The 24,375-nt window shown below is 48.5% G+C and overlaps 1 protein-coding gene across 1 annotated transcript in view; it reads left to right on the top strand.

Moving 5' to 3' along the window:
- ST14 (ST14 transmembrane serine protease matriptase) overlaps positions 1–24,375 on the top strand; it is a 194,634-nt gene that overhangs the window by 130,554 nt on the left and 39,705 nt on the right. The window contains exons 12-14 of the mRNA XM_068124816.2: positions 11,163–11,293; positions 18,560–18,664; positions 19,486–19,596. Of these exons, the coding sequence (XP_067980917.2) occupies positions 11,163–11,293; positions 18,560–18,664; positions 19,486–19,596 (347 nt within the window). The remainder of the gene's footprint in view (positions 1–11,162; positions 11,294–18,559; positions 18,665–19,485; positions 19,597–24,375) is intronic.

Below are 24,375 nucleotides of genomic sequence, written 5' to 3'. Positions count from 1 at the left end.
AGGACACACATAGATAAGATGGCCATCTTACTCATAGGGAAGTGTTTGTGAATTGGGAATTGTTGAGGGTTGTGTATTGTTGATTGCTCGGGGAAAATCTCCGTGGTTGTGTCATTGAAATTGTATGGTATCATTACCATTGGAAATATATCCTTGAACATCAGTTGTCTCCTGGGTGAAATTCATATGGATTGCGTGGCGAAAGCGCATATATAATACAGCTTGCTGGCGGAGTTCCTCTCACGGTCCGGGGGTCACCGAGACCAGGTATTCACCGAGGGGACCACGTAACAGAATTGGGGGCTCGTCCAAATTACGATTTGCGGTTTCGCAATTGGGTCTACGTCCGGGATTTAAAATTGTATAAAATAATAAAATAATAATTTTTTTATTAATTAAAATTTATTAATTCATTATTAATTGGTAATTTTTTTTTGGAGAAATTGGGGTAAAGTCTTGGGTGAAGGTTAACAGGGGTTAACGATAGGCACCATGGCGTTTGTGGCACAGAACTTTGGGGTAACCCCGAGTGAGGCACAGTTCCGAGCGTTGCTAAAGTCGGACCTCTTGAAATTGGCCAAACATTTTAACTTGGAGGTCCGAACTAATTTGAGGAAGGCAGAGTTGCAGGCCACGGTGATACAATCTATGGTGGGATTAGGAACATGGGACGAGTTAGCCTGGGAGTGGCTACCCGAAGAACCAGAAGACGTTGAGCTCCGGAAACTGGAGTTGCAATTACGGAGCCAGGAACGGATCAAAGAAGAAGAAAGGAAAGCAGAAAAGGAAAGAGCAGAAGAAGAAAGGAAAGCAGAAAAGGAAAGAGCAGAAGAAGAAAGGAAAGCAGAAAAGGAAAGAGCAGAAGAGGAAAGGAAAGCAGAAGAGAGGAGAGAAGAGAAGCAAGCAGAGGAAAGGAGAGTGGAACGAGAACTCCAGGAAAGGTTAAAAGAAGAAGAAAGGAAAGCAGAAGCAGAGGAAAGGAGAGTGGAACGAGAACTCCAGGAAAGGTTAGAAGGGAGAAAAGCGGAGGAGAGGAGAGCTGCAAGGGACCTCGAAGCAGAGGAGAGAAAAGCGGAAAGGGAATTAAAGGAACGTGACATGGAGCTTCAGCAAGAAATCAAATTCAAGGAGCTGGAGTTAATGAGAGAACGGGGAGAGGCACCACCCTTGCTGACGGGGTCGACACCTAACCAGAAAACCTGGGATGTGGGCAGACATGTGAGGCTGGTTCCACCGTTCAGTGAAAAAGAAGTCGCGAAATTTTTTCCACACTTTGAGAAAGTGGCTCGACAATTAAACTGGCCGGAGGAGGCCTGGACCATACTCGTGCAAAGTGTGCTGGTGGGGAAAGCTCAGGAAATTTATTCGGCGCTACCAATGGACCAATGTGCAGATTATGAGGTACTGAAGAAGCACATCCTCAAGGCCTATGAGTTGGTTCCGGAAGCTTACAGGCAAAAATTCAGGAATGCCAGGAAGAGGGAGAGTGAGACCCATGTGGAGTTTGCCAGAGTGAAAGAAAACATGTTTGATCGGTGGTGTGAGTCAAAAGGAGTCGGGAAAGACTTCGAAACATTGCGGGACTTGATCCTGGTGGAGGAATTCCAGCAGTGTGTCCACGAGGACATCAAAGTGTACCTGCAGGAAAAGAAGGTACCAAAGTTGTGGGACGCAGCCACCATGGCAGATGATTATGCCTTAACCCACCGAATAGGGGTCCACGAACCTAACTCCTCGCCTAGATCTCCACAGGGGAGGTGGGGAACAGCAGGTGCGGAGAACGACAATACATGGCGGCGGCCTCGAGAGGATTATGGGGACAACGCGGATACCCCACCTGTTCGAAGTCAGAGGGCTGCGGGCCCAAGACAAACTTATTTTTCAGGGGGCCCGAGGCAGACCACGAGTTTTTCCTCCGGGCCTACTTGCGCGTTTTGCAAGAAACCTGGACACTTGATGTCCAGTTGTTACCTCATGAAAAGGGACAACGCAGAGCGGAGTCCGACTATTACAACTCCGAATGCGATGGCTAGCGTAAGAAATCGCCATCAAAAGGGTTACCAACCATTTATTTCAGAGGGGTTTGTGTCACTGGATGGAGCCTCGACTAACCGGAGACCGGTTAGGATATTGAGGGACACAGGGGCCCATCAATCTTTAATGCTTGAAGGCATTTTGCCATGGTCCGAGGAGACGGCAACGGGGGATAGGGTTCGTTTACAGGGGATCGGGGGCGGTGTTAGTGCTCCCCTTCATGTCATCCATTTGGAGTCCGATTTGGTGTCAGGACCGGTCACCGTCGGCTTACAAGCCACGCTTCCTGTAGAGGGTGTATCTGTGGTTATCGGGAATGATTTGGCCGGGGGTCAAGTTTATGGTAACCTGAGGGTTGGTAAAGAGCCCAGCAGGGAAAATAACACCACACCAGCTCGGGATGGCAACAAAAGTGCCAAGTTATTTGTAGGGGGACTGAACTTCAAAACAGAGGAAGAAGTTCTGACCTCTGTCTTCAACAGATATGGGCCGCTGGTGGAAGTGCGGTTGGTAAGAGACTGGGAAACGCAACAGTCAAAAGGGTTCGGCTTTGTCACGTTTGCCAGCACAAAAGACGCCAGAGAGGCAGAGAAGAATTGGAATGGCAAGGATTTGGAGGGTCGGACCATAACAGTAGGGAAGGCATTTCGTAGGCGTCGAGAGGTCTACAGGAGAGGACAACTGGGCGGTAGTTTTGGTGGTGGCCGCAATCAATATTATTATGGAGGCTCCCTGAGTTACAGCAGCTCCCGAAGGAAGGATTGTCAAAGTAGTGGCCGAGAAGGAGACCGCTATTCATGGGACTACAGGGACAAGTGGTCCCACCATAATTATTAGGGAAGTTCTGAGAAGTTGAAGCACTGAAGGCGGCGGAGCCGCCGAGCCAAGATTCCTACACGAATTAACCGTGAACGCCGTTCCTAAAGGCGTCCATGTAGTGAACTTTCATGCACGGACTAACCGTGAACTCCACGTTCCTCAAGGCGCCCATGTAGAGAACTTTCCTGCACGGACTAACCGTGAACTCCGCGTTCCTAAAGGCATCCATGTAGTGAATACTCGGCTTGGCCTCCCGGAAAAAGTGCTATCGAGTTGCCTAACTTTGGATCTTTGATCAACCCCTTAACCTTCATTCACAAGAAACTGACGGTCAAAGTCAGAGGGTCATGAGAGGGAGTTTGATTTGGCAGGGACAATGTCGTTGCTGGTGCTTAGTCCAGAGGGAATAATCTGGAGGGGGTGTGGTGAAATGTGGGTTGCTTTATTGTTAAGTGATAACTGTGCCCGGGGGGAACTGATAATGTGGGGGGGTTGAGTTATCTGGTTTGTTTCTCCAAATTGGCCGGCAAAGAAAGTTTTCGCTGGGTTCAAACTTTCTTTCTTGAAGGGGGGGAGTGTTACATATTTATGTGAATGTATGTGAATTACCATTCAGGTCTTTGCTTATCCGTGTGTAGTATATTAAGGGTTGTTGTGATTGGAGGGTCAGGAGCCCTTCTGAACAAGTGGCCGGAAACGGAAGTGACCGGAAACGGAAGGAGAAAAGACACGAGGAAGAAAAGGGACGAGTAGGATTCTTCCTCGCCCCGCTCCGACAAAAGGTGGGATCGACCTTGCGAGCGGCGTGGGAATTCGACCTTGCGCTGCGTGGAAAAGCGACCTTGCGCTGCGTGGAAAAGCGGCGTTCCGAAGCCTGTCTGGTGAGAGGAATCACCGGGACGTGTACCTGCCCGGTGGAGACGTCAAGTTGACGTGGGGCCGTGCATCGACCCCGCGTCTGGCATCGTTCGCGGCACCGTCTAAACAGACGCGTGCGGGTCGCACGTTGGGGCCTAACGCGCCTTGCGAGCGGCGTGGGGTTTGGCTTGCTCTACCGTACCCGCTTCGCGTGGCCACGAGGGGCTGCAGCCATGGTGCCTGGTACGATACCTGCCCGGTGGAGAAACGTCCACCCGGGGTTCGTTCAACCGCTCGAGTGCGGAGACGCCGATCAGTATCTTGGTCGGGAGGGGCCCAGAGACATTGTGAGGAGCAGAGACCGAAAGGGGGTTGTGAGTACTCACCGGGACACACATAGATAAGATGGCCATCTTACTCATAGGGAAGTGTTTGTGAATTGGGAATTGTTGAGGGTTGTGTATTGTTGATTGCTCGGGGAAAATCTCCGTGGTTGTGTCATTGAAATTGTATGGTATCATTACCATTGGAAATATATCCTTGAACATCAGTTGTCTCCTGGGTGAAATTCATATGGATTGCGTGGCGAAAGCGCATATATAATACAGCTTGCTGGCGGAGTTCCTCTCACGGTCCGGGGGTCACCGAGACCAGGTATTCACCGAGGGGACCACGTAACAATATATATAGACATACAGTGTCTACAGAAAGTCTACACCTCCTTTCAAAATTTTCACCTTTTGTTGTCTTATAGCCTGGAATTAAAATGCACTAAATCAGACTTTTTCCACCTTTATTAACACATCATGTCCCACAACTTCCAACTGAAAAACAAATTCTACAAATTTCAGAAAATGAATTAAAAATACAAAACTAGAATATCTTGGTTGGATAAGTGTCCACCCCCCTTATAATAGCAATTGTAAATTAGCTCAGGTGTAACCAATCACCTTAAAAATCACATACCAAGTTAATTGGCCTCTACCTGTGTTAAATTGTAGTGATTCTGATTATTTCAGAATAAAATCAGTTGTTCCTGGAGGTTTCCTAATCAGTTGTTCCTGTAGGTGGTGCATTTCACAGCAAAGTCTCAACCATGAGCATCAAGGAGCTTTCAAAAAACCTCTGGGATAAAGTTGTGGAAATGCACAGATCAGAGGATGGGTATAAAAAATATTTCAAATTCCTTGAATATCCCTTGGAGCACAGTCAAGACAATCATTAAGACGTGGAAGGTGTATGGTACCACCATGACCCTGCCTATATCAGGCCATCCCTCCTAACTGGATAACCAAGCATGTAGGAGACTGATCAGAGAGGCTACCAAGAGGCCAATTGAAACTTTGAAAGAGCTAGAGGCCTTTGTGGCAAAGACTGGTCACTGTGTGCAGTGACAACAATATGCCAAGCACTCAAGTTTGGCCTGTATTGTAGGGCGGCAAGAAGGAAACCATTACTCAAGAAAGCCAACCTTGAGCCCCGTTTGAGGTATGCAAAAATCCACTCCAGAAATTCTGAAGCTATGTGGCAATCGAAGAAAGGCGCAAAGCACCCCTCCCTCCCTTTATATAAGGGATCGTTTCTCTGTATGCAGCTTTAATAAGTTTTGTGGTCTGACGAAACCAAGATGGAACTTTTTGGCCTAAGTGCAAAATGTTACGTTTGGCGCAAACCCAACACAGCACATCATCCAAAGAACACCATCCCTACTGTGAAGCATGGTGGTGGCAGCATCATGTTATGGGGATGCTTTACAGTGGCAAGGACTGGGAGACTTGTAAGGCTAGAGGGAACAATGAATGGAGTCAAATACAACCAAATCCTCAAGGAAAACCTGCTTCAGAGTACAAAAGACCTTCGACTGTGGCAAAGGTTTACGCTCCAATAGGACAATGCCCCCTACGCATACAGCCAAAGCATCGTTGGAATGGCTTCAGAACAAGTACATGAAAGTTATTGAGTGGGCCCAGCCAAAGCCCAGACTTGAATCCCATTGAAAATCTGTGGAAAGACTTGAAGATTACTGTTCACCGATGCTCCCCATCCAAGTCGACAGAGCTTGAGCAAATCTGCCAGGAAAAATGGTTGAAACTCCCAAAATCCAGATGTGCAGATCTGATGCAGGCATACCCAATAAGACTCGAAGCTTTAATCGCTGCCAAAGGTGCTTCTACGAGGTATTGACTCGGGGGTTGGAGGGGGGGAGGGGTGAATACTTATGTAAAGTAGATATTTCTGTTTCATTTGTAATTATTTTGTAAGAGTTTATTTTAAAAGTTCCACTTTGACATTTTGAGGGTACTGTGTGTCGATTAGTGACAAAAGAAGATCTCTATTAAATCCATTTTAAATTGGGCTGTTGTACAACAAAATGTGAAAACAGTCAAGGGATGTGACTACTTTCTGAATGCACTGTATATAAGAGCAGAACTGCCAAATTTCATGCTCGTATTACAATGTGAACAGTTCGCCCTAATAATGGGTGTTAGTCACCTCGCTATATATGGAACCAGGACTAGTTAACAAAATAACTGCGGGCCAAAAGGGAATATGAAAAGGACATAGCCAAGAATTTGAAACATAACAGCAAGACATTATTTAAGTTTATAAGGGGTAAGGAAAGGGTTTAGAGGAGTGTGGGCCTATTGAAGAATAGCACAGGAGAATTGGTGGGGTATGACGGTGAGATGGCAGGCTTATTAAATGGTTTGTTTTGCTTCCACATTTACATGAGAACAGTCAGCGGAACTTCCAATAGCTGAAAGTATCTGTCTCATGGGTGAGCAAGAGATCCATGTAGGGGTAGAGGAAGTGACGAAGTAGTTATAAAAACTGGATTATAAAGCTCCAGGGCCGGATAAAAGGTGTCCAAGAGTATTGATGGAGATGGCAGAGCAAATAAGTGTGGTATTAATGGATATCATTAACAGATTGTTGCAGTCAGGACAGGTACCAGAAGATTCTAGAATAGCAAATATTATATCACTGTTAAGAGAAGTTCAAGAGAAGAATTGTGGAACTATAGACATATTAGCTTGACTTTAGTTGTGGGAAAGGTGTTGTAGACATTGATTTATCTGAGGAATGGATAGTGAAACATTTGAATAAATACAAACCAACGAAAGGGAGTCATCATGGATCTACTAAAGGGAGATTATGTTTAACAAATTTATTGCAGTTGTCTTAAATTCTTTCTGATTGGGTGAGGGAAGTTACATTGACGTTTTTTTTTTTGTTTTTTTTTTTGAAAACAGAATCGAGGCTCGTGGAAGAGCTAACACATTGAACATGAAAACATGCACAGACACATAAAACATACAATGAAGGCAGCGGGAGACAAGATAGTCTACTTGCCAGCAATGTGAACCCGGAAATGTTGAGTACCCCAAAGTTTTAAGTTAGAAATGTACAGTATCGGTCCCCAGCACTTAGAAACTGCCGGATGCTAACTTGCATATGTTGTGCAATTAGCAAAATTAGCATTAATAGCATTAACCCTATCAAACATAGGCCTGGGACACTGAAATTTCTGTTTCGCTCTATTGCTCCACTTTTATTCACAGGTATTAGAGGTAACAAAGGCAAGTACCATACCAAACTAGAATAATATGACTATGGGTAAATAATATCCTCAAAATTAAAACACAAGTATACCCAAAATTATCAGAGCTGAAAAATATGTGGACTAGTTACACAACATAAAACTTCCATCAAGAAAGAGCGTCTTGCACTTCTACTACTCTGCACTGTTATAAAGCATATCCTCATCATAAAACTCATCCTCATCGTCTTCATCTTCTTCTCCTGACTCTACATTCTTGTCATATTGCTCTTCTTGCTGTGAGTGTGTGAGTGTGTTGCAACATGTACTATCAGAGCCTTTGCAGAAGCAGTAGCTGGTACAGGCCAGGCCTGCAGCTACGCAGCTGCACTTTGCTGTTAAACAGGGCTTTAACCCAGCTTTGCAGCTGCAGCTGATCATTTCCAACACGGCAGGAGGAGCAACGGGGCTTGCATCCAGGATGGGCATGATGACTTCCTCTCCCTTCTCGCCTTCCTTCTTATTCCATCCAAACTCTGTTATGTCCACAGCTGGTGGGTCAGGGCAGTCTGCTGCTTTCCAAAGCAGCACCTGTAGATGGGCACGCCGTCCATGGAGGAGAGCGTTGCGCTCTGTAGGAGGCAGTGTTTTCAGTGCTGGGGGGGTTTTGCGCTTTCGGTAGATGTCATATCTGGCGACGTTCAGAGATGCCGACTCCCTCTCGTTGTACAGAGCCAGGAAGAAACCACTCACTGCCTCTGTAATCTGTAAATCAGTAGCTCCCTCCTCTCCGATGAAGTGAAGCAGGTCACCGGGTACTACTCTCATGGCCTTGAGTGCGGACACCTTCCCTTTCCCCGTGGGATAGGAGGTGGTGTCACATCCGGAGAGAGCATGCATAGCCAGGATGGAGCGACACTGCTCACCGAGATTCTCTACTGTCGAATTGATGTTGAGAATAGTGCCATCCCATCTCTCCATCTGCAGGTTACATGTGATACCCACCTTCCAGCACCGATAGACCATGAGTACGAAAACATCAGTGTCGTCGCTGAGAATGCGGACAGTTTCAGCTCCGCGACTGGCTGCATCCAACATGTATGAGATGAGGGAGACGTCAGCCTCGTCATGAGTGACAATACTGTCTGCTTTGCTGACCATCTTGATGTGATCTCCTATGCTGTGTGTGCACAGGAGCTCACCCAGTCTCCGTTTGTTTGTCTTGTTCTTCATCACTTTGTCGCGGCTAGGTAGAGGGGTTGTCAGTGAGAGTCGGTACTCTGTTGAGCTCTCCCCAGCTCTTCTCTGCCTCTCGTGGTCTTTGGCAGAGACTTGCTCATACCGGTCAAAGATGACAAATGTTTTGGTGATGTAGCAATTAAGCCGGCGCCCCATGCTGGCTGCGAGGTCAGCCACAGTGCCTGACGATGGCCACACCACGTGGTAGATGAGCTGCGATGCATCAACGAGTACAACATGTGGTGGGTGGGGATTGGGGGCAAGGATTCCAAGACGCTGGATGATCACAGACTTGTTACCCTTCCTGAGGCATCCATACTCATCGATGATGGATGCAGGGACCGGGCCGAGCTCGTAGTCAAAGAGGGCAAAGAGCTCCATTCTTCTCTTGCTCCCCACCACCAGCAGCCGAGCAAACAACGCCTCAAGGTCACATATGATCTTTGCATTGACCTTCACTCTTTTTTTGGTGAATGTCATTGTCACCACCTTATTTGAGATGGGCGCATGAAATCTCTCAGGAAGTGATGAAGAGAACAGTGTGCTCATGTCCTGTCCGATCTTCAATGCATCTTGCACATTCACCTTTTCATCTGCCACCTGGCCATTTATGATATGGTGGAAGGTCGCAGTCTCTATGGTGAGTGGATGGGAGTTTTCCTGTAGCACTCTCAGGATTTTAGCCCGGTCCTCCGCGTCCAATTCCCGCCGTCCTTTACCCTCTTCTTTGTGTCTGTTGGGCTTCATTGTCTTATCCGGTGCTTCAGCATCGTCGTAAATCTCATCCAATGACTTGGAGAGATAGGAGCAGATGCCGAAAGATTGTATCCACACGGCGACCTGCTCAGGGTTGGTGGAGATGCCCTTCATGCCTCCTACTCCCTTCCCTTGCTTGATGCATGTCTGCTCCCCAAACATGTCTCCACTCACTGCAGCTGCACCATTAGAGTGGCAGCACACATGGCTTCCAGCGTAAAGGTCATCCTTGGCAGTAGCAGGAAGGTACTGCATGTCACACAGATGCCATGTGATCCATCTTGCGTAGTGGTGATGACCGGCAGCAAAGAAATAGGGCAGCATCTCTTCAAGGCAGTGTTGTTGCAGCATCCAATCACCCTCTCTTTCTGCTCGCCAGAACCTGTGAGCTATTAGGGTAGGGGTGATGAAACAATCCACCCATAGCTGGCCTGTGGGGTGCTCTCTGGCTTTCTCCAGGAATGCCGTTATCCGCTCGTGAGTCTTCTCTCCTTCCTCTAAGAAGTCATGAAGAAGAGCAGACACAACCATACGGAAGGCTCGCATAGCCTTGGGCCAGGCCTTCCCGTTGAAGATGGATTTCAGGCCTCCAAATGATGCACCGACTAGCTCCTCCACACCTGTTGAATTCATCAGTTGTCCGATTGAGCCGATGAATGACATTAGAGTGTGCATCATCCCAGGTTTGAGAACCACTGATGACCATCGCTGCAGATCACTCCACTTGATCAGGCAAGCGATCACGTACAGCTGCATGTCAAACGTGATATGACTGTGGCTCATGCAAAGCTGCCTCAGTGATGTGTCTAAGTAGGCAATGGTACTGAGCACTGTATCAGGGTGGGCAGGGGGCGAGTCAAGCAGTGGTCCAAAGACACTTATCGTCTTCTGCTTTGGAGCACTGTCATCACCATCACCAATCACCATCCACGGCTTTTACATCCCTTTTTTCACATGAAATTTTGATCGCAGGAAATATTTATAAGAACACTCACGGAAAGCATATCTGTCTAAGTGTATTATGTCCAAATTTCATACAGATCCTTCAAATAGTTTGCTCACACGAAGCATTCAAACGGAGCAATAGAGCGAAACAGAAATTTCAGTGTCCCAGGCCTATGTTTGATAGGGTTAATGCTATTAATGCTAATTTTGCTAATTGCCCAACATATGCAAGTTAGCATCCGGCAGTTTCTAAGTGCTGGGGACCCATACGGTACATTTCTAACTTAAAACGTTGGGGTACTCAACATTTCCGGGTTCACAAGAGGGCTCTATAGGCTTGGCAAGTAGACTAAGAGGGGGAAGGAGAGGGAAACACACAAGCACAATGACAGTAGAAAACAAGGATGTTGGTAGATCTGTGGGAGGGGGAGGGGTAGAAACGGGGGTAGAAAAGATCAAGGTTTTGGATGGGGGAAGATGAGAGTTTGTGGTGAACAGCTGTTTTGAAGACCTGAGGGAGGAGAGGGATTGAAGAGAGTGAGGGAGTTTGTTCCAGAGGCGGGAGAAAAGAGGAATGGAGTGAAGGTGAATAGTCTTGATTTTGGTAGTTTCACCAGAAGAGGATTGTTGGCAGATCTTGTGCGTCCTGCAGTAATATTTGGGGGACAGAGCATGGGTTACAAGGCCGGAGAGTAGTCGGTAGGAGAGAGAGAAAGAGAAAGAGAAAGAAAAAGAGAAAAAGAGAATCAGCTTCATCACGGGAGATTCCAATGATTCTGAAAGCTTTGGTTTCAAGCTAGGTGTGAGGCAGGAGCACCAGCCCAGAGGGGAGAGCAGCATTCCATTGAGCTGCGGATGAAGTATTCCATTGATTATCTTGACGAATGTCTCTTTCAAGTTTATTAGAGAGTGTAATTGTCATGGGGTGTTAACAATGTAACATTATATGCTGTTAATCTTTCTCTTGCAGCTACTGTGGTGAGCAAGCCATCTTTGCTGTTCGAAGTGTGGGTGAAACGTTGGAGATCGTTTTCCACTCTGATGACTTCCTCACCAGTCGTGGGTTTGTGGCAGAATTTGTCGCTTTTGATGATGCTAATCGTAAGTCACTCTCAATCAGCACATAATTCTGCACTAATTATGCATCACACACTCGAAGTGTAACTTTAGCTCAGAACCGCTATGCGTATTTTAATGTACCTTGAATCCTTCATCCATTGTGCATGTGAGTGTTGGTGACACGTGCAATCGGCAATTGACCCCAATTGGGCATGCTGCCCATCCATAGCTCCATAGCTAACCGGAAGGACCAAGGGAGGGACAATTAATTAAATAGATTCTCATCCCAGAGGACATTATATGGAACAAGCTGAAGTATACGATGTTGCCTGGGGAAATTCAATGTAATATGCATTTCAACATTTCCTGCATGACAAATTGGGGAATGTTGGCCTTGTGGTTTCGTATGAGTTACCAATCTTGGGCGTTGCAAAATGTGCTTGGACTGCTTTCCCTTCTGTAATTTCTTTTTATTAATTATATTCTTAAAATATCTTTATTCAAGGCTTTGTAATAATTTTGTTTTTTCCTGCAAAGCATGTATCTCAAATTAAAGTCTGTATTGCAAAGCGAATTGATATGCAGACATTTGTGAAATGTCCGTGAAGCAATGTTGACTTGTTGCTGAGTAAAGCAACAATAACAGGTGCAAGTATAAACACTATAATAATTAAATTTGTGTTATTGACAACAAATCACACAAACCTCATATTCAGCATTTACTACGGCTCCAGTGGATTTTGCACTGAGATGGGAGCTGCGTCTCATTAAGTCTCAGGACTGCACCATTGTGAGGCCTTGAGTGGACTCTCCTACTATTGCACAAAGCAGTGTACAGTGTTGAGGCTAATGGAGGAGCTAGAACACAGAACACATCAAGTCCTCCCCTTACGGACACAGTTTGGCCTTTAGTGCATTTCCTTGTTGACCCTCGTCAGTGGTCACCTGACATATATTAATGTAGCCTCCTCTCAGAGGGATGACAAGTTAAGCTGGGTGTGCAATCTGCTCACATTCACTGGTGGATGTTAAAGATCGCTTGATGTCCTTGTGTGCTGGCACCATGGTGAACTTCTTCCCCAACACCTGCTGGGAAAATAAATAATAGCACCCAGTGTATTATCTGCCCAGAAACTACTTTGGCAGCAACAATGGGCTGGAAAGGACATGGAAATTGTATTGGAAAAATGATGGTGACTATTACTCCTTTGGTTTACTGGGTTCGCATCACTGAATTAACATAATTCTGGGTTCCCCCCCCCCCCCCCTAACATGATTGTGAATACAATAAAGTCCCTCATTCCCACACCCCCAAAATTCGATATGATGGGTGCTTCATGCTTCATTGGCAAGGAAAAAAAAAAGATTAACTAAAAGAAAATTTTATTCATAATTCACATCAACGATTTGGATTGCAGGGTTAAGAGTAGGCTTTCGGAATTTGCAGATGGCACAAAGCTTGGAGGTAAGGTCGATAACAGAGAGGGTGTTGATCAGATAGATTGGGCAAATGATTGGCAGATGCTATTTAACCTAAACAAGTATAAGGTGCTGGGGATGGGTAAGAATAATGAAAATAGAGATTCCATGATGCAAGGCCCAATCTTGGAGATTGTCACACCGGAGAGGGATCTGCAGGTGGTAATAGCTACAGGGGGTAAGCAGACAGGACAATGCCAGGCAGCTGGAGGTAAAGCAAATAGGGTTTTTGGTTATATTTGTAGGGGGATCAATTATAAATCAAAAGAGGGGGTTTTAACATTGTATCGGAATTTCGTGAAGCCCCATCTAGAATATTGTGTGTCGTTTTGGTCACCACACCTTAGGAAGGACATAGCTGCCATAGAGAGTGTTCAGCGCAGGGCTACTAGATTGATTCCGGGACTAGCTAGACTCAGCTATGAGGAGCGATTGAAAGAGGGAGACAGGACTTTATACATTACAAAGGAGGCGGTTATGAAGGAATATGATAGAGATGTTTAAGATGAAGGGTAGAGATAAATTAACTGCAGAATAATTTTTCAATACAGTAGACAGTGATAGGACCAGGGGCCATAGCCTGAGGGTAAAGAAGAGGAGAGTTAAGATGGTAGTAAGGCAGGGGTCTTTCACTCAGAGTAGTTAATGAATCAAGTGATCTTCCTGGAAAGGTATTGGCAACAGAAACGGTAGATAAGTATAAATTGCAAATATATATATATATATATATACCTGGAAGTCTGTTGGGAGCCGTTGGTGAGGTATGTGGATGGACAAAAGGACCACCGAGGCACTCGGAAACATGGTGGTGGGATGAAGAAGTTGGAAAGAGGATTGACGAGAAGAGGAAGAAGTTCAAGGAGTGGCAGAAGGCGAAGGGTACGGGAGCAGAAACAGCAGAGCATGAAAGTTATAAGGCAGCCAGGAAGGCTGCAAAGAAAGAGGTAGCAAAGGCGCAGGAGGCATGTAGGAAAATGTTTGGAGAACGCTTGGATTCGGAAGAGGGTCAGAAAGCAGTATTCAGGATTGCAAAGCAGATAGCGAAAGAGAGGTGTGATGTGATGGGGGTGAGTTGCTTGAAGGAAGAAGTGGGACAAATCGTTGTCGACCCAGATGGAATTAAAGGAAGATGGAAAAGATATATGGAAATGCTGTTGAATACAGAGAATGAATGGGATGGCAACATAGAGAGTAACCCAGTTTTAGGACCGGCAGAGAAGATAACTGAGAAGGAAGTTGAGGAAGCGATAAAAGCAATGAAGGGTAGAAAAGTGGGAGGGCCGACGGGAGTTGTGGGAGATATGTTGGAGGCAGCAGGAAGTTGGGGTGTGAAGAGAATGACAGAGATCTGTAATCTGGTGGTGAAAGAAGGCCGCATTCCAGTGGATTGGGAACTGAGTACCCTCGTCCCTCTATACAAGGGGAAAAGTGACCCTCTGGAGTGTGGCTCGTACCGAGCGATAAAGTTATTGGAGCATGGAATGAAGGTATTGGAAAGGGTGTTGGAGAGGAGGATAAGGAAGAAAGTGAAGATCGACGAAATGCAGTTTGGATTCATGCCAGGAAGAGGAACGACAGATGCGCTTTTCATTGTGAGGCAGTTGCAGGAGAAGTACATGGAGAAGAGGAAGAAGTTGTTTCTTGGGTTTGTTGATCTGGAGAAAGCATTCGATCGGGTTCCACGCAAAGTATTGACATGGGCATTGAGGAAGTTAGGAGTGGAGGAATGGTTGATCAGAGTAGTGATGGCAATGTACAAAAGAGCACGCACAGCTGTAAGGACGAAGGACGGGAACAGTGGTGAGTTTGAGGTGAAGGTGGGAGTGCATCAGGTGTCGGTACTAAGTCCACAACTATTTGTAGCTGTGATGGAGGTGCTGGCTCAGAACGTAAAGGAGGGTTTACCGTGGGAGTTGTTGCATGCAGATGATCTGGTGTTGATTGCGGCAAGTATGGATGGACTGAAGGAAAAGATGAACACGTGGAAGGAATGTCTGGAGACAAAAGGTCTGAAGGTGAATATCGGAAAGACGATGGTGATGGCAAGTGGTAAAGCATGTGGTGAGGTGGAAAGAACTGGGAAGTGGCCCTGTGCTGCGTGTAGGAAGGGTGTCGGAGTGAACTCCATTCAGTGTACAATGTGCGCTGAGTGGGTTCATCAAAAATGTCGTGGTCTGAGAGGGTCATTAACCAGTGTGGCAGCTACATTCAAATGTAAGGTGTGCACAGAGGGAGCTGCAGATGGAGGAAATGTTGAGTTGGATCTTGGAGATGGCGTGAAGCTGGAAGGTGTGAAAACATTTTGCTACCTCGGAGACATGCTGAATAGAGAAGGTGGATCAGACTCGGCAACGGTTGCTCGAGTGAGATGTGCATGGAAGAAGTTTCGGGAATTGAGTGGCATGCTGATGATGAGGGGAGTGTCGTTGAAGCTGAAGGGAAAGGTGTATGCTGCATGTGTGAGAAGTGTTATGATTTATGAGAGCGAGACATGGGTAATGAACGTAGAGCAGCAACGAAGGTTGGAAAGGGTGGAAATGCGAATGGTTCGATGGATGTGCGGAGTATCGTTGAGAGAGAGGAAGACAAATGATGAATTGCGGAAGATGATGGGAATAGAGCCTGTGATTGATGCTGTGAAGAGGAACAGGGTGAGATGGTTTGGTCATGTGTTGAGGAAGGATGAAAGTGACTGGTTGAGAAGAGTGATGGAAATGAATGTAGAAGGAAGTAGAAGACGGGGAACACCGAGAAAGACTTGGCTAAAGATGGTGGAAGAAGAAATGCGGGCAAGGGGGTTAACAAGGAGAGATGCAGAAAATAGGGCAAAATGGAGAAGATTGTCATGGGGACCACAAGGCTAACCCCCGCTCTAGCAGGGAAAATGGCCTTTTAAAATGCATGTTGTTGTGTTGTTGTATATATATACCTGGAAGTATTATCCAGATGAGCGAAGTGAACTCATTGACGAGATCACTCCTCATGACACTCAGGAACTCTTGAGGTCTGATGATGCCCTTAAGCATAAAGTTGTTTATTTGGCCGGATACCTTGTTCATAAATATGGTGATAGCACCAGTATGGAGGAGATCATGGATGATGAAGATGGTAACGAGGTGTCATCTGAGTTCCTAGATAATTTGAATAGAGGTGGACTGAGTGTGCCGACTATGTCAACCGTCTTCTTTGTACATAATGCCTATAATTTGCATGGCATGACTAAAATGCGTTGCCGCTTTCATTTTGCTGAGCTGTTATCCTTTGTAGATGCACCGTTAGCTAGTAATAATGCAGCATGTACTACTTTAGCTAACATTCCATTGAAAGCTCATGTCCTCAATGTCAGTGACAAAGAAAAGGCTGTGGGATGCCTCAGGAGGCAAGAAAACTGGCTGAACTGGCTGTCTTTCCCTCGCGGTCCCCCTGTACTGTCTTTCCCTCATGGTCCCTCTGTGCTGTCTTTCCCTCACGGTCCCTCTGTGCTGTCTTTCCCTCGCGGTCCCCCTGTACTGTCTTTCCCTCATGGTCCCTCTGTGCTGTCTTTCCCTCGCGGTCCCTCTGTGCTGTCTTTCCCTCGTGGTCCCCCTGTACTATCTTTCCCTCACGGTCCCCCTGTGCTGTCTTTCCCTCACGGTCCCTCTGTGCTGTCTTTCCCTCGTGGTCCCTCTGTGCTGTCTTTCCCTCGTGGTCCCCCTGTACTATCTTTCCCTCACGGTCCCCCTGTGCTGTCTTTCCCTCATGGTCCCCCTGTACTGTCTTTCCCTCGTGGTCCCCCTGTACTGTCTTTCCCTCGTGGTCCCCCTGTGCTCTTTCCCTCGCGGTCCCCCTGTGCTGTCTTTCCCTCGTGGTCCCCCTGTACTGTCTTTCCCTCGTGGTCCCCCTGCGCTGTCTTTCCCTCGTGGTCCCCATGTACTGTCTTTCCCTCGCGGTCCCCCTGTGCTGTCTTTCCCTCGCGGTCCCTCTGTGCTGTCTTTCCCTCGTGGTCCCCCTGTACTGTCTTTCCCTCACGGTCCCTCTGTGCTGTCTTTCCCTCGCGGTCCCCCTGTGCTGTCTTTCCTTCGTGGTCCCCCTGTACTGTCTTTCCCTCACGGTCCCTCTGTGCTGTCTTTCCCTCATGGTCCGTCTTTGCTGTCTTTCCCTCGTGGTCCCCCTGTGCTGTCTTTCCCTCGTGGTCCCCCTGTGCTGTCTTTCCCTCGCGGTCCCTCTGTGCTGTCTTTCCCTCGCGGTCCCTCTGTGCTGTCTTTCCCTCACGGTCCCTCTGTGCTGTCTTTCCCTCGCGGTCCCTCTGTGCTGTCTTTCCCTCGTGGTCCCCCTATGCTGTCTTGGTCCCTCTGTGCGGTCTTTCCCTCACGGTCCCTCTGTGCTGTCTTTCCCTCGCGGTCCCTCTGTGCTGTCTTTCCCTCGTGGTCCCCCTGTGCTGTCTTTTCCTCGTGGTTGTCAGCTCTTTCGCGAGCCTCGATTCAGTATACAAAAAAAAAAAAAAAAAAGTACTGGAGATAGAGGGATATAGGGATGTTGGCAGGGCTTTTTGTGACTTGAGCATGGATGGGTGAATATGGGCATTTGTGCAGAGTGTTGTCTGTGGGGGGGGGGGGGGTCTCATCAAGGGGTGGTGTGTAGTTTATGTTGTGTTAAACCCAGAACTGCCTTCACCCACTACTCCCACTTTGGAAAGAAAAAACAAGAATGACCGCAGTGTGGTCACAACCTGTGACAAAATCTGGTAGCGGGCCGATTTAAAGCACTCTTAAACATGAACAGCACAATTGGGAAACACATTTAATGCGCTATTGAAAGATTAACTCGACACCTCTCATCCATGTCACCCTCCCCACGGTTATATCAGAAAGTTAATTCGTCACACAGATTGCTTAAACCCCAATATGGGGCCGTTCGAAAATTAGGTAATGCTATTTTTTTCATTAATCTGCATTACCTAATTCTTTATCACATGGAGTAGCACTTGAATACCGTGCATTATGACATACCATGCATTCTGACATACCATGCATTCTGACATACCATGCATTCTGACATACCGTGCATTCTGACATACCATGCATTCTGACATACCATGCATTCTGACGGGCTTGATTCAACCTTACTATTATTCGACATATGATTAGATTTTTCTGCGACATTCACCATTTACAACACTCAACCCAAACAAAGCCAATGGAAATTTGACGCAACAAACCTGGGCAGTGTATAATCGGCAGAGGCCTACAGGCCTAATGTGTTACTCACCAGAAAACGAAGATGGCGGCCATACCATTTCATCTTTGTGCCATGGTGGCTCTGGCTGGAGTCAAGCGACAGATGTGGATGTGGTCGGGCAGCTGTGTCTGACCAATAGGTGAACATTTAAAAGATCGACCTCAACAAGAAGTCCAACAACAAAAGCAACGCAAAGCTCCTGTCGACCTGTGACATGTCACAGATAAATACCCCAAAAAAACTTCAGAATATATATTTTTATATACCATGTGGTATTTTTCTTTTTTTATATGCATTGGTGTGGTGTTGATGTGGTGCAGGAATGATGGAACGAATGGCCTCCTGCATCTAAATTCCATGTGAATCCTTGTGCAAAATTATCAAAAAAGATTTGGCTGAGATATTTTATGTGCCAGGGAGACACCTGCTAACTTTCAAGGAAATTGCAAATTGGTTTCCATGATTTATCAAGTGATTCTCTTATATCCTTTATCCACTCGTACGCATCGCCAAAACAGTGAGATTTATTTATTGGTATTTCGTCATGTGTTATCATTATATTTCTGGCAACTGAGTATGATACAGCAGTCCTATTGCCCATTTTGTTTGCAGCATGCCCACGAAGGTTTGCCTGTGGTTCAGGCCTATGCGTGCCCTCTATACGTCGCTGTGACACATGGAATGACTGCGGTGATAACACTGATGAAATAAACTGCAGTGAGTACATTGTCTGTCCCTCGTCTTTTCCTTAATTATCGATTGCTGGAGTGCTTTTGGAGTGCTTTTGGAGTGCTTTTGGAGTGGGATTGGGGTGTTGTATTGTTATTGTTCTGAAATTTGTCCTGAAATTTTTGTGACATATACGTGTGTCTTTCTTAAATGAAAGTTAAACATAAGCGAATGTGACATAATCATTGCAATCGATTCTCGGCCAGTATAAAGATGAGTATTTCAAAATAAGGAGAAATATAAATAGTCAGTTCACAGCTCAAGTACTTCGCACTAAAGTTCAGTTTGCTGCTTTTGCATTGGCTTGAAGGTGACATTGTCAGTATTTTTATGTGAGACAATACATGTATTAATCACTCTGATTGAAATGCTGCAGAAACGAATCATTCAGCATTGATAAAATCAATTCATTAGATGAATGTTCACCATTCTGTTTCCAAATCGTAGAACCTACGTCATTGCCACGTGATATTTTGTAGGACTTTTGGCAAACATGACCGGATGCTTTGAACATAAAGAAACAAGTGCAAGGGAAAGAACAAGCAGAGCATATTCGATCCTAACCATGTTTCCACCACAACGCCAGAAAAGCTTTGGATATCGTAGATTTTAATATACCGTGATCATCTGAACTGATGGATTGTTTGGCTTTTGGGGTTGACTTTCTATCTCCTTAAGTTGTGCATAATGCGTGGTATTTCCGAAGAAGGTTCAGGAAGTTGCAAGTTTGGCTTTCAATGTGATCCCTTCAAATTTACAGCTTGTGGGAGTGAGGGTGTGACCATTCTTACCCTGTCCCTGTATTGTAGAATGTCAATCAGAAGATTTCACATGTGGGAATGACCGATGCGTGGACTCTTCCAAGTACTGTGATGGTTATGATGACTGTGGGGATGGAAGTGATGAGGCTTGTGATGCTGGTGAGTTGGAATTTGGTTTGTAGAAGTTACCAGTAATTGTAATTGTAGTTGTAGCTGAAACCGAAGGAATCTAATAGATGGCATTGTAACAAGTTGGTTGTACATAAACTATGCATTGCATTATAACAGACTTGATGCATCCTCATTAACAACCCTCCTACCATACTTCCTTTAAATGAACTGCTGCAAATTGACACTGATTCACCAACTACAATCCTATCCACATTTTTTACCCCACGCGCGAAGCCAAAAGAGGGATTAAGCAATTTGTTCACTTTGTCTCTCACAAACTGTCTGTCCACATACGTCAGTTTGTGATTGACGAACGACTTGATTTCAATTGAATGCTAGATTTTGAACAAGAATCGGAAAACGAACCTGTCGCTTAGCAGGACTTTGGCTCTGAATTTGTCCCGATCACGCATGCACAGAGGGGAGTGAGAACCTTTTACGCTGTCTGCTTGTCTGGCAGTCAAACAAAATTGAAAATCATTTCAAACAGGAAACATTGTTTTTAAGGACGTCATCAAGGACACAAAGAACAGGCACGAATAACTAATTAAATGTTTTAAATAAGGTGGTGTAAAAGATACCTCATCAATGGCGGTAAACTGGTGAAAAATGTTTTTTTTCTACAACCTGTAAAATCTTTTATTTCATTTGAATTATATATTTGAACTGTGAAACAACAACAACAACAGGCATTTTAAGGCCATTTTCCCTGCAAGAGCGGGGGTTAGCCAATATATATTATTTGAACTGTGTACAACACAAATCGCCTTATTGGCACTTTCAAAAACCTTTTATATCATTACTTGGACAAAATATTATGGCATTTTACGTCATCTTGACCAATCAAATTTGCTGCTTGCAGAACCTTCCCATATATTTTTTTTTCCCCAAGAGTGCATTAGGTAAGGTGTTCTATGTACTCTAGTTTTCTTTTTTTCTTTTTTCTTTTTACAGGATCGAAGGTTTGCAGTAGAGCTGCCACGCACACATCTCAGACACATGGACATACAGACTAATACATGAGATGCAACACAGGATTGTTAAATGATAAAAAAAAATACAGCCAATGGGCTTGGGGTTTGGGAGGGAGAGGAGTACCGTCACTTCCCGGCACTCTGGGTACCAGCAACGTCACAACAATGTGCTGTCTTTCTCGCCGCACTCAGCGGGGTATTTCCGAAGAAGATGCCAACCTATGTGTATTTTCCAAGCTTTTGCATGCAAAGATGAGTCACCTAAACAGGTGTTGGATTGAACTTTATATTATTAACCCCCATTGGACTTGGTCCGAAATGGGGGCTTGTAGCGGTTACCGCTGGATGCACACAATCGCCTTGCACCGGCCAGAACACGGCCAGACGCGCCTCTCCCGGGCATGCCCGGACTCGCTGTTCCCGGGCACGTCCGAACCTCCCGGGCACGCCCGGTCTCGTCTTTCCCGGGCATGCCCGCTATCGCCTTTCCAGGGCTCGCCCAGAGCGTCCGGGCATGCCCGCTATCGCCTTTCCAGGGCTCGTCCAGAGCGCCCGGGCACGCCCAGCCTCGACTTGCCAGGCTGCAGCCAAACACGCCCGGGCAGGCCCAGACTCGCCTTTCCAAGGCTCGCCCTTGACACCCGGGCATGCCCGGTATAGCTTTTGCCGGGCAAACTTCCCGACATAAATTTGTATATATATTGCTGCCCGATAAACGGGCTTGTCAGAATACCTGAGCTGTTTTGTTTCAATAAAGCAACTCGGACGAATTCCGTCTTTGGTCGCGTCAATTCTTTCGACTCGCGTTGGAGCGCAGTTCCTTCATTGGTGACCTACCGACATGGATACGGCAGTGACGCTTAAACTGCCTACCTTCTGGGAGGCTCACGCGGCTGTTTGGTTCGCTCAGGCGGACTCTCAGTTCGCCCTGCGAGGCATCACCGCGGACGACACCCGCTTCCACCATGTTGTGGCGGCGCTCGGTTCCGCCACCGCGGCCCGCGCCTTGAGCCTCCTCGAGCACCCGCCGGCTGCTGACAAATACGACGCGCTGAAGACACTCCTCCTCGACGCTTTCGCCCTCTCACCGGCAGCACGCGCACGGCGCCTGCTCGCTCTGCCCGAGCTCGGCGACACGCGCCCGTCCGAGCGCATGGACTATATGCTCTCGTTGCTCGGTGAGCACTCTCCGGATTTTCTGTTCCGCGAGCTGTTCCTTCGCCAGCTGCCTCACCCGGTACGCCTCGCCCTGGCTGGCACGTTGATCACGGATTCCCGCGCCCTCGCCAGGGAAGCCGATAAGATCTCCTCGGTGGGCCAGCACATCGGCGCGGTTACCTGGAGCCCGCCGCCGTCCGAGGCGACGCCCACGACACCCGAGCGCCCTGCGCGGTTGGAGGCCGAACTGCCGGTGCAACTGGCGGCCGCCACGCCGCACCGCCCGCTTCCGACACGACGGCCGGGGCCTCCACCTGACCGGGCGTGGTGTTATTACCACGCCAGGTTCGGACACAAGGCTCGGACGTGCCGGCCCCCGTGCACTTTTGGCAGGTCGGGAAACGGCCGGGCCGGCGTTCATTCCCAGCCATGAGCGCCGGCCACTCGGGCAACTTGCTGTTTATTCGGGACAAAGCTTCTGGGCGGCGTTTCCTGTGTGACACCGGCGCCAAACTGAGCGTCATACCCGCCTCCGAGCAGGACAGGCGGGACGCCGTTTGCGGCCCCTCTTTGGTCGCTGCTAATGGCTCGGCCATACGCACTTTCGGCCCACGCGTCGTCACCCTCTGCTTTGGCAGCCAGCGTTTTCAATGGACTTTTGTGACCGCCTGCGTCCCCATGGCTTTGCTGGGCGCCGACTTCCTCTGCGCGCACGGGCTGCTGGTCGACGTCAAACGTCGTCGCCTTGTCAACGCCGAGACCTTCAGCTCCCTGGCGTGCACGATGAGCAGCTCCACGCCGACCGAACTGGCGTGCGCCCTCCCGGCAGCACACGAGTTCGCTCGCCTGCTCGCGGAATTCCCGGCCCTCACGCGGCTGACGTTTTCGGCCGTCGCGGTGCGGCATGGGATCGAGCACCACATACCCACTACGGGCCCGCTGGTCTACGCCAGGGCCCGCCGCCTCGACCCGGCCAAGCTCGCCGTGGCGAAGGCCGAGTTCGACGCGTTGGAGCACCTCGGCATCGTGCGGCGCTCCGATAGCGCGTGGGCCTCGCCACTGCTCATCGTGCCAAAGCCGGGGGGTGGATGGCACCCGTGTGGCGACTACCGCCATCTCAACGACGCTACCACCCCCGACAGGTACCCGATCCCGCATATTCAGGACTTTTCCGCCCGTTTGGCGGGACGGGTCATCTTTTCGAAAATTGACCTGATACGGGGCTACCACCAGGTACCTGTCCGGGCGGCCGATGTCCCAAAGACGGCCGTCATCACGCCGTTCGGCCTGTTCGAATTTTTGCGGATGCCGTTTGGCCTCAAGAACGCAGCCCAGGCGTTCCAGCGCTTGATGGATGGCGTGCTGCGCGACCTGCCGTTTCTTTTTGTCTATCTGGACGATATCCTCGTCGCCAGCACGTCCCGCGCCGAGCACCTCCTCCACCTCCGAACACTGTTCGGTCGCCTCAGCGAGCACGGCTTAATTGTCAACCCGGTCAAATGCCACTTCGGCGCGACGACCGTTGACTTTTTGGGCCACCGCATCACCAAGACCGGGGCCGTGCCGCTGCCGACCAAGGTCGAGGCCATCACCACGTTCCCGCGTCTCCGTTCCATCAAGGCCCTCCAAGAGTTCCTCGGCATGGTGAATTTTTATCACCGATTCGTGCCCCGCGCTGCTCAGCTCATGCGGCCCCTTTACAAGGCCCTCCGGGGCAAGCCGGCCAAGCATGACATTGTTTGGTCCGCGGCCATGGACGCGGCCTTCGCCAGCGCCAAACGGGCCCTCGCCGACGCAACGCTGCTGGCTCACCCGGTGCTCAACATGCCCATCGCCCTCACTACGGACGCCTCCAACTACGCGGTGGGCGCCGTCCATGAGCAATGGGTGGACGGGGTTTGGCAGCCACTCGCTTTTTTCAGCCGGCAACTCCGGCCGAACGAGTTAAACTACAGCACGTTCGACCGCGAGCTGCTCGGGCTATTCCTGGCCGTTCGCCATTTCCGACACCTCCTGGAGGGCCGCCCGTTCACGGCTTTCGTCGACCACAAGCCGTTGGTCTATGCAATGGCTAAGGTCACGGAGCCGTGGTCGGCCCGCCAGCAGCGCCACCTCTCCGCCATGTCGGAGTTCACCACGGACATCCGGCACGTCACCGGCAAAGACAACGCCGTGGCCAACTGTCTTTCTCGGGCCAGCGCGAACGCGGTCCACCTCGGCGTGGACTTCGCGCTCATGGCGGCCGACCAGACCACCGACGCCTCGGTGCAGGCACTCTGTGCGGCGGACACGGGCCTCTGCCTGGCCGACATTCCCTTCGCGGGCACCGTCCTGCTCTGCGACGTCTCCCAGGGCCAGCCTCGCCCCATCGTGCCCGTTTCCTGGCAGCGCCGCATCTTCGCCTCCATCCACAGCCTTTCTCACCCGGGCCGGAAAGCTTCTCAGAAGCTGGTGTCGGCGCGTTTCGTCTGGCACGGCATTTGATGAAACATCCGCGACTGGGCCAACGCCTGCATGGCCTGCCAGCGGGTCAAGGTCCACTGCCACACCCAGGCCCCGCTGGCACCTTTCGCCATGCCTGAACGGCGTTTCGACCACGTCCACGTGGACCTGGTGGGTCCCCTGCCCCCCTCGC

Source organism: Myxine glutinosa, chromosome 1 (assembly GCF_964187855.1).
Source record: "Myxine glutinosa chromosome 1, kmMyxGlut1.1, whole genome shotgun sequence".
NCBI classification, from domain to species: Eukaryota; Metazoa; Chordata; class Myxini; order Myxiniformes; family Myxinidae; genus Myxine; species Myxine glutinosa.
The sequence above is the reverse complement of the archived record's forward strand: the minus strand, read 5'-3'. Positions and strand labels throughout refer to the sequence as shown.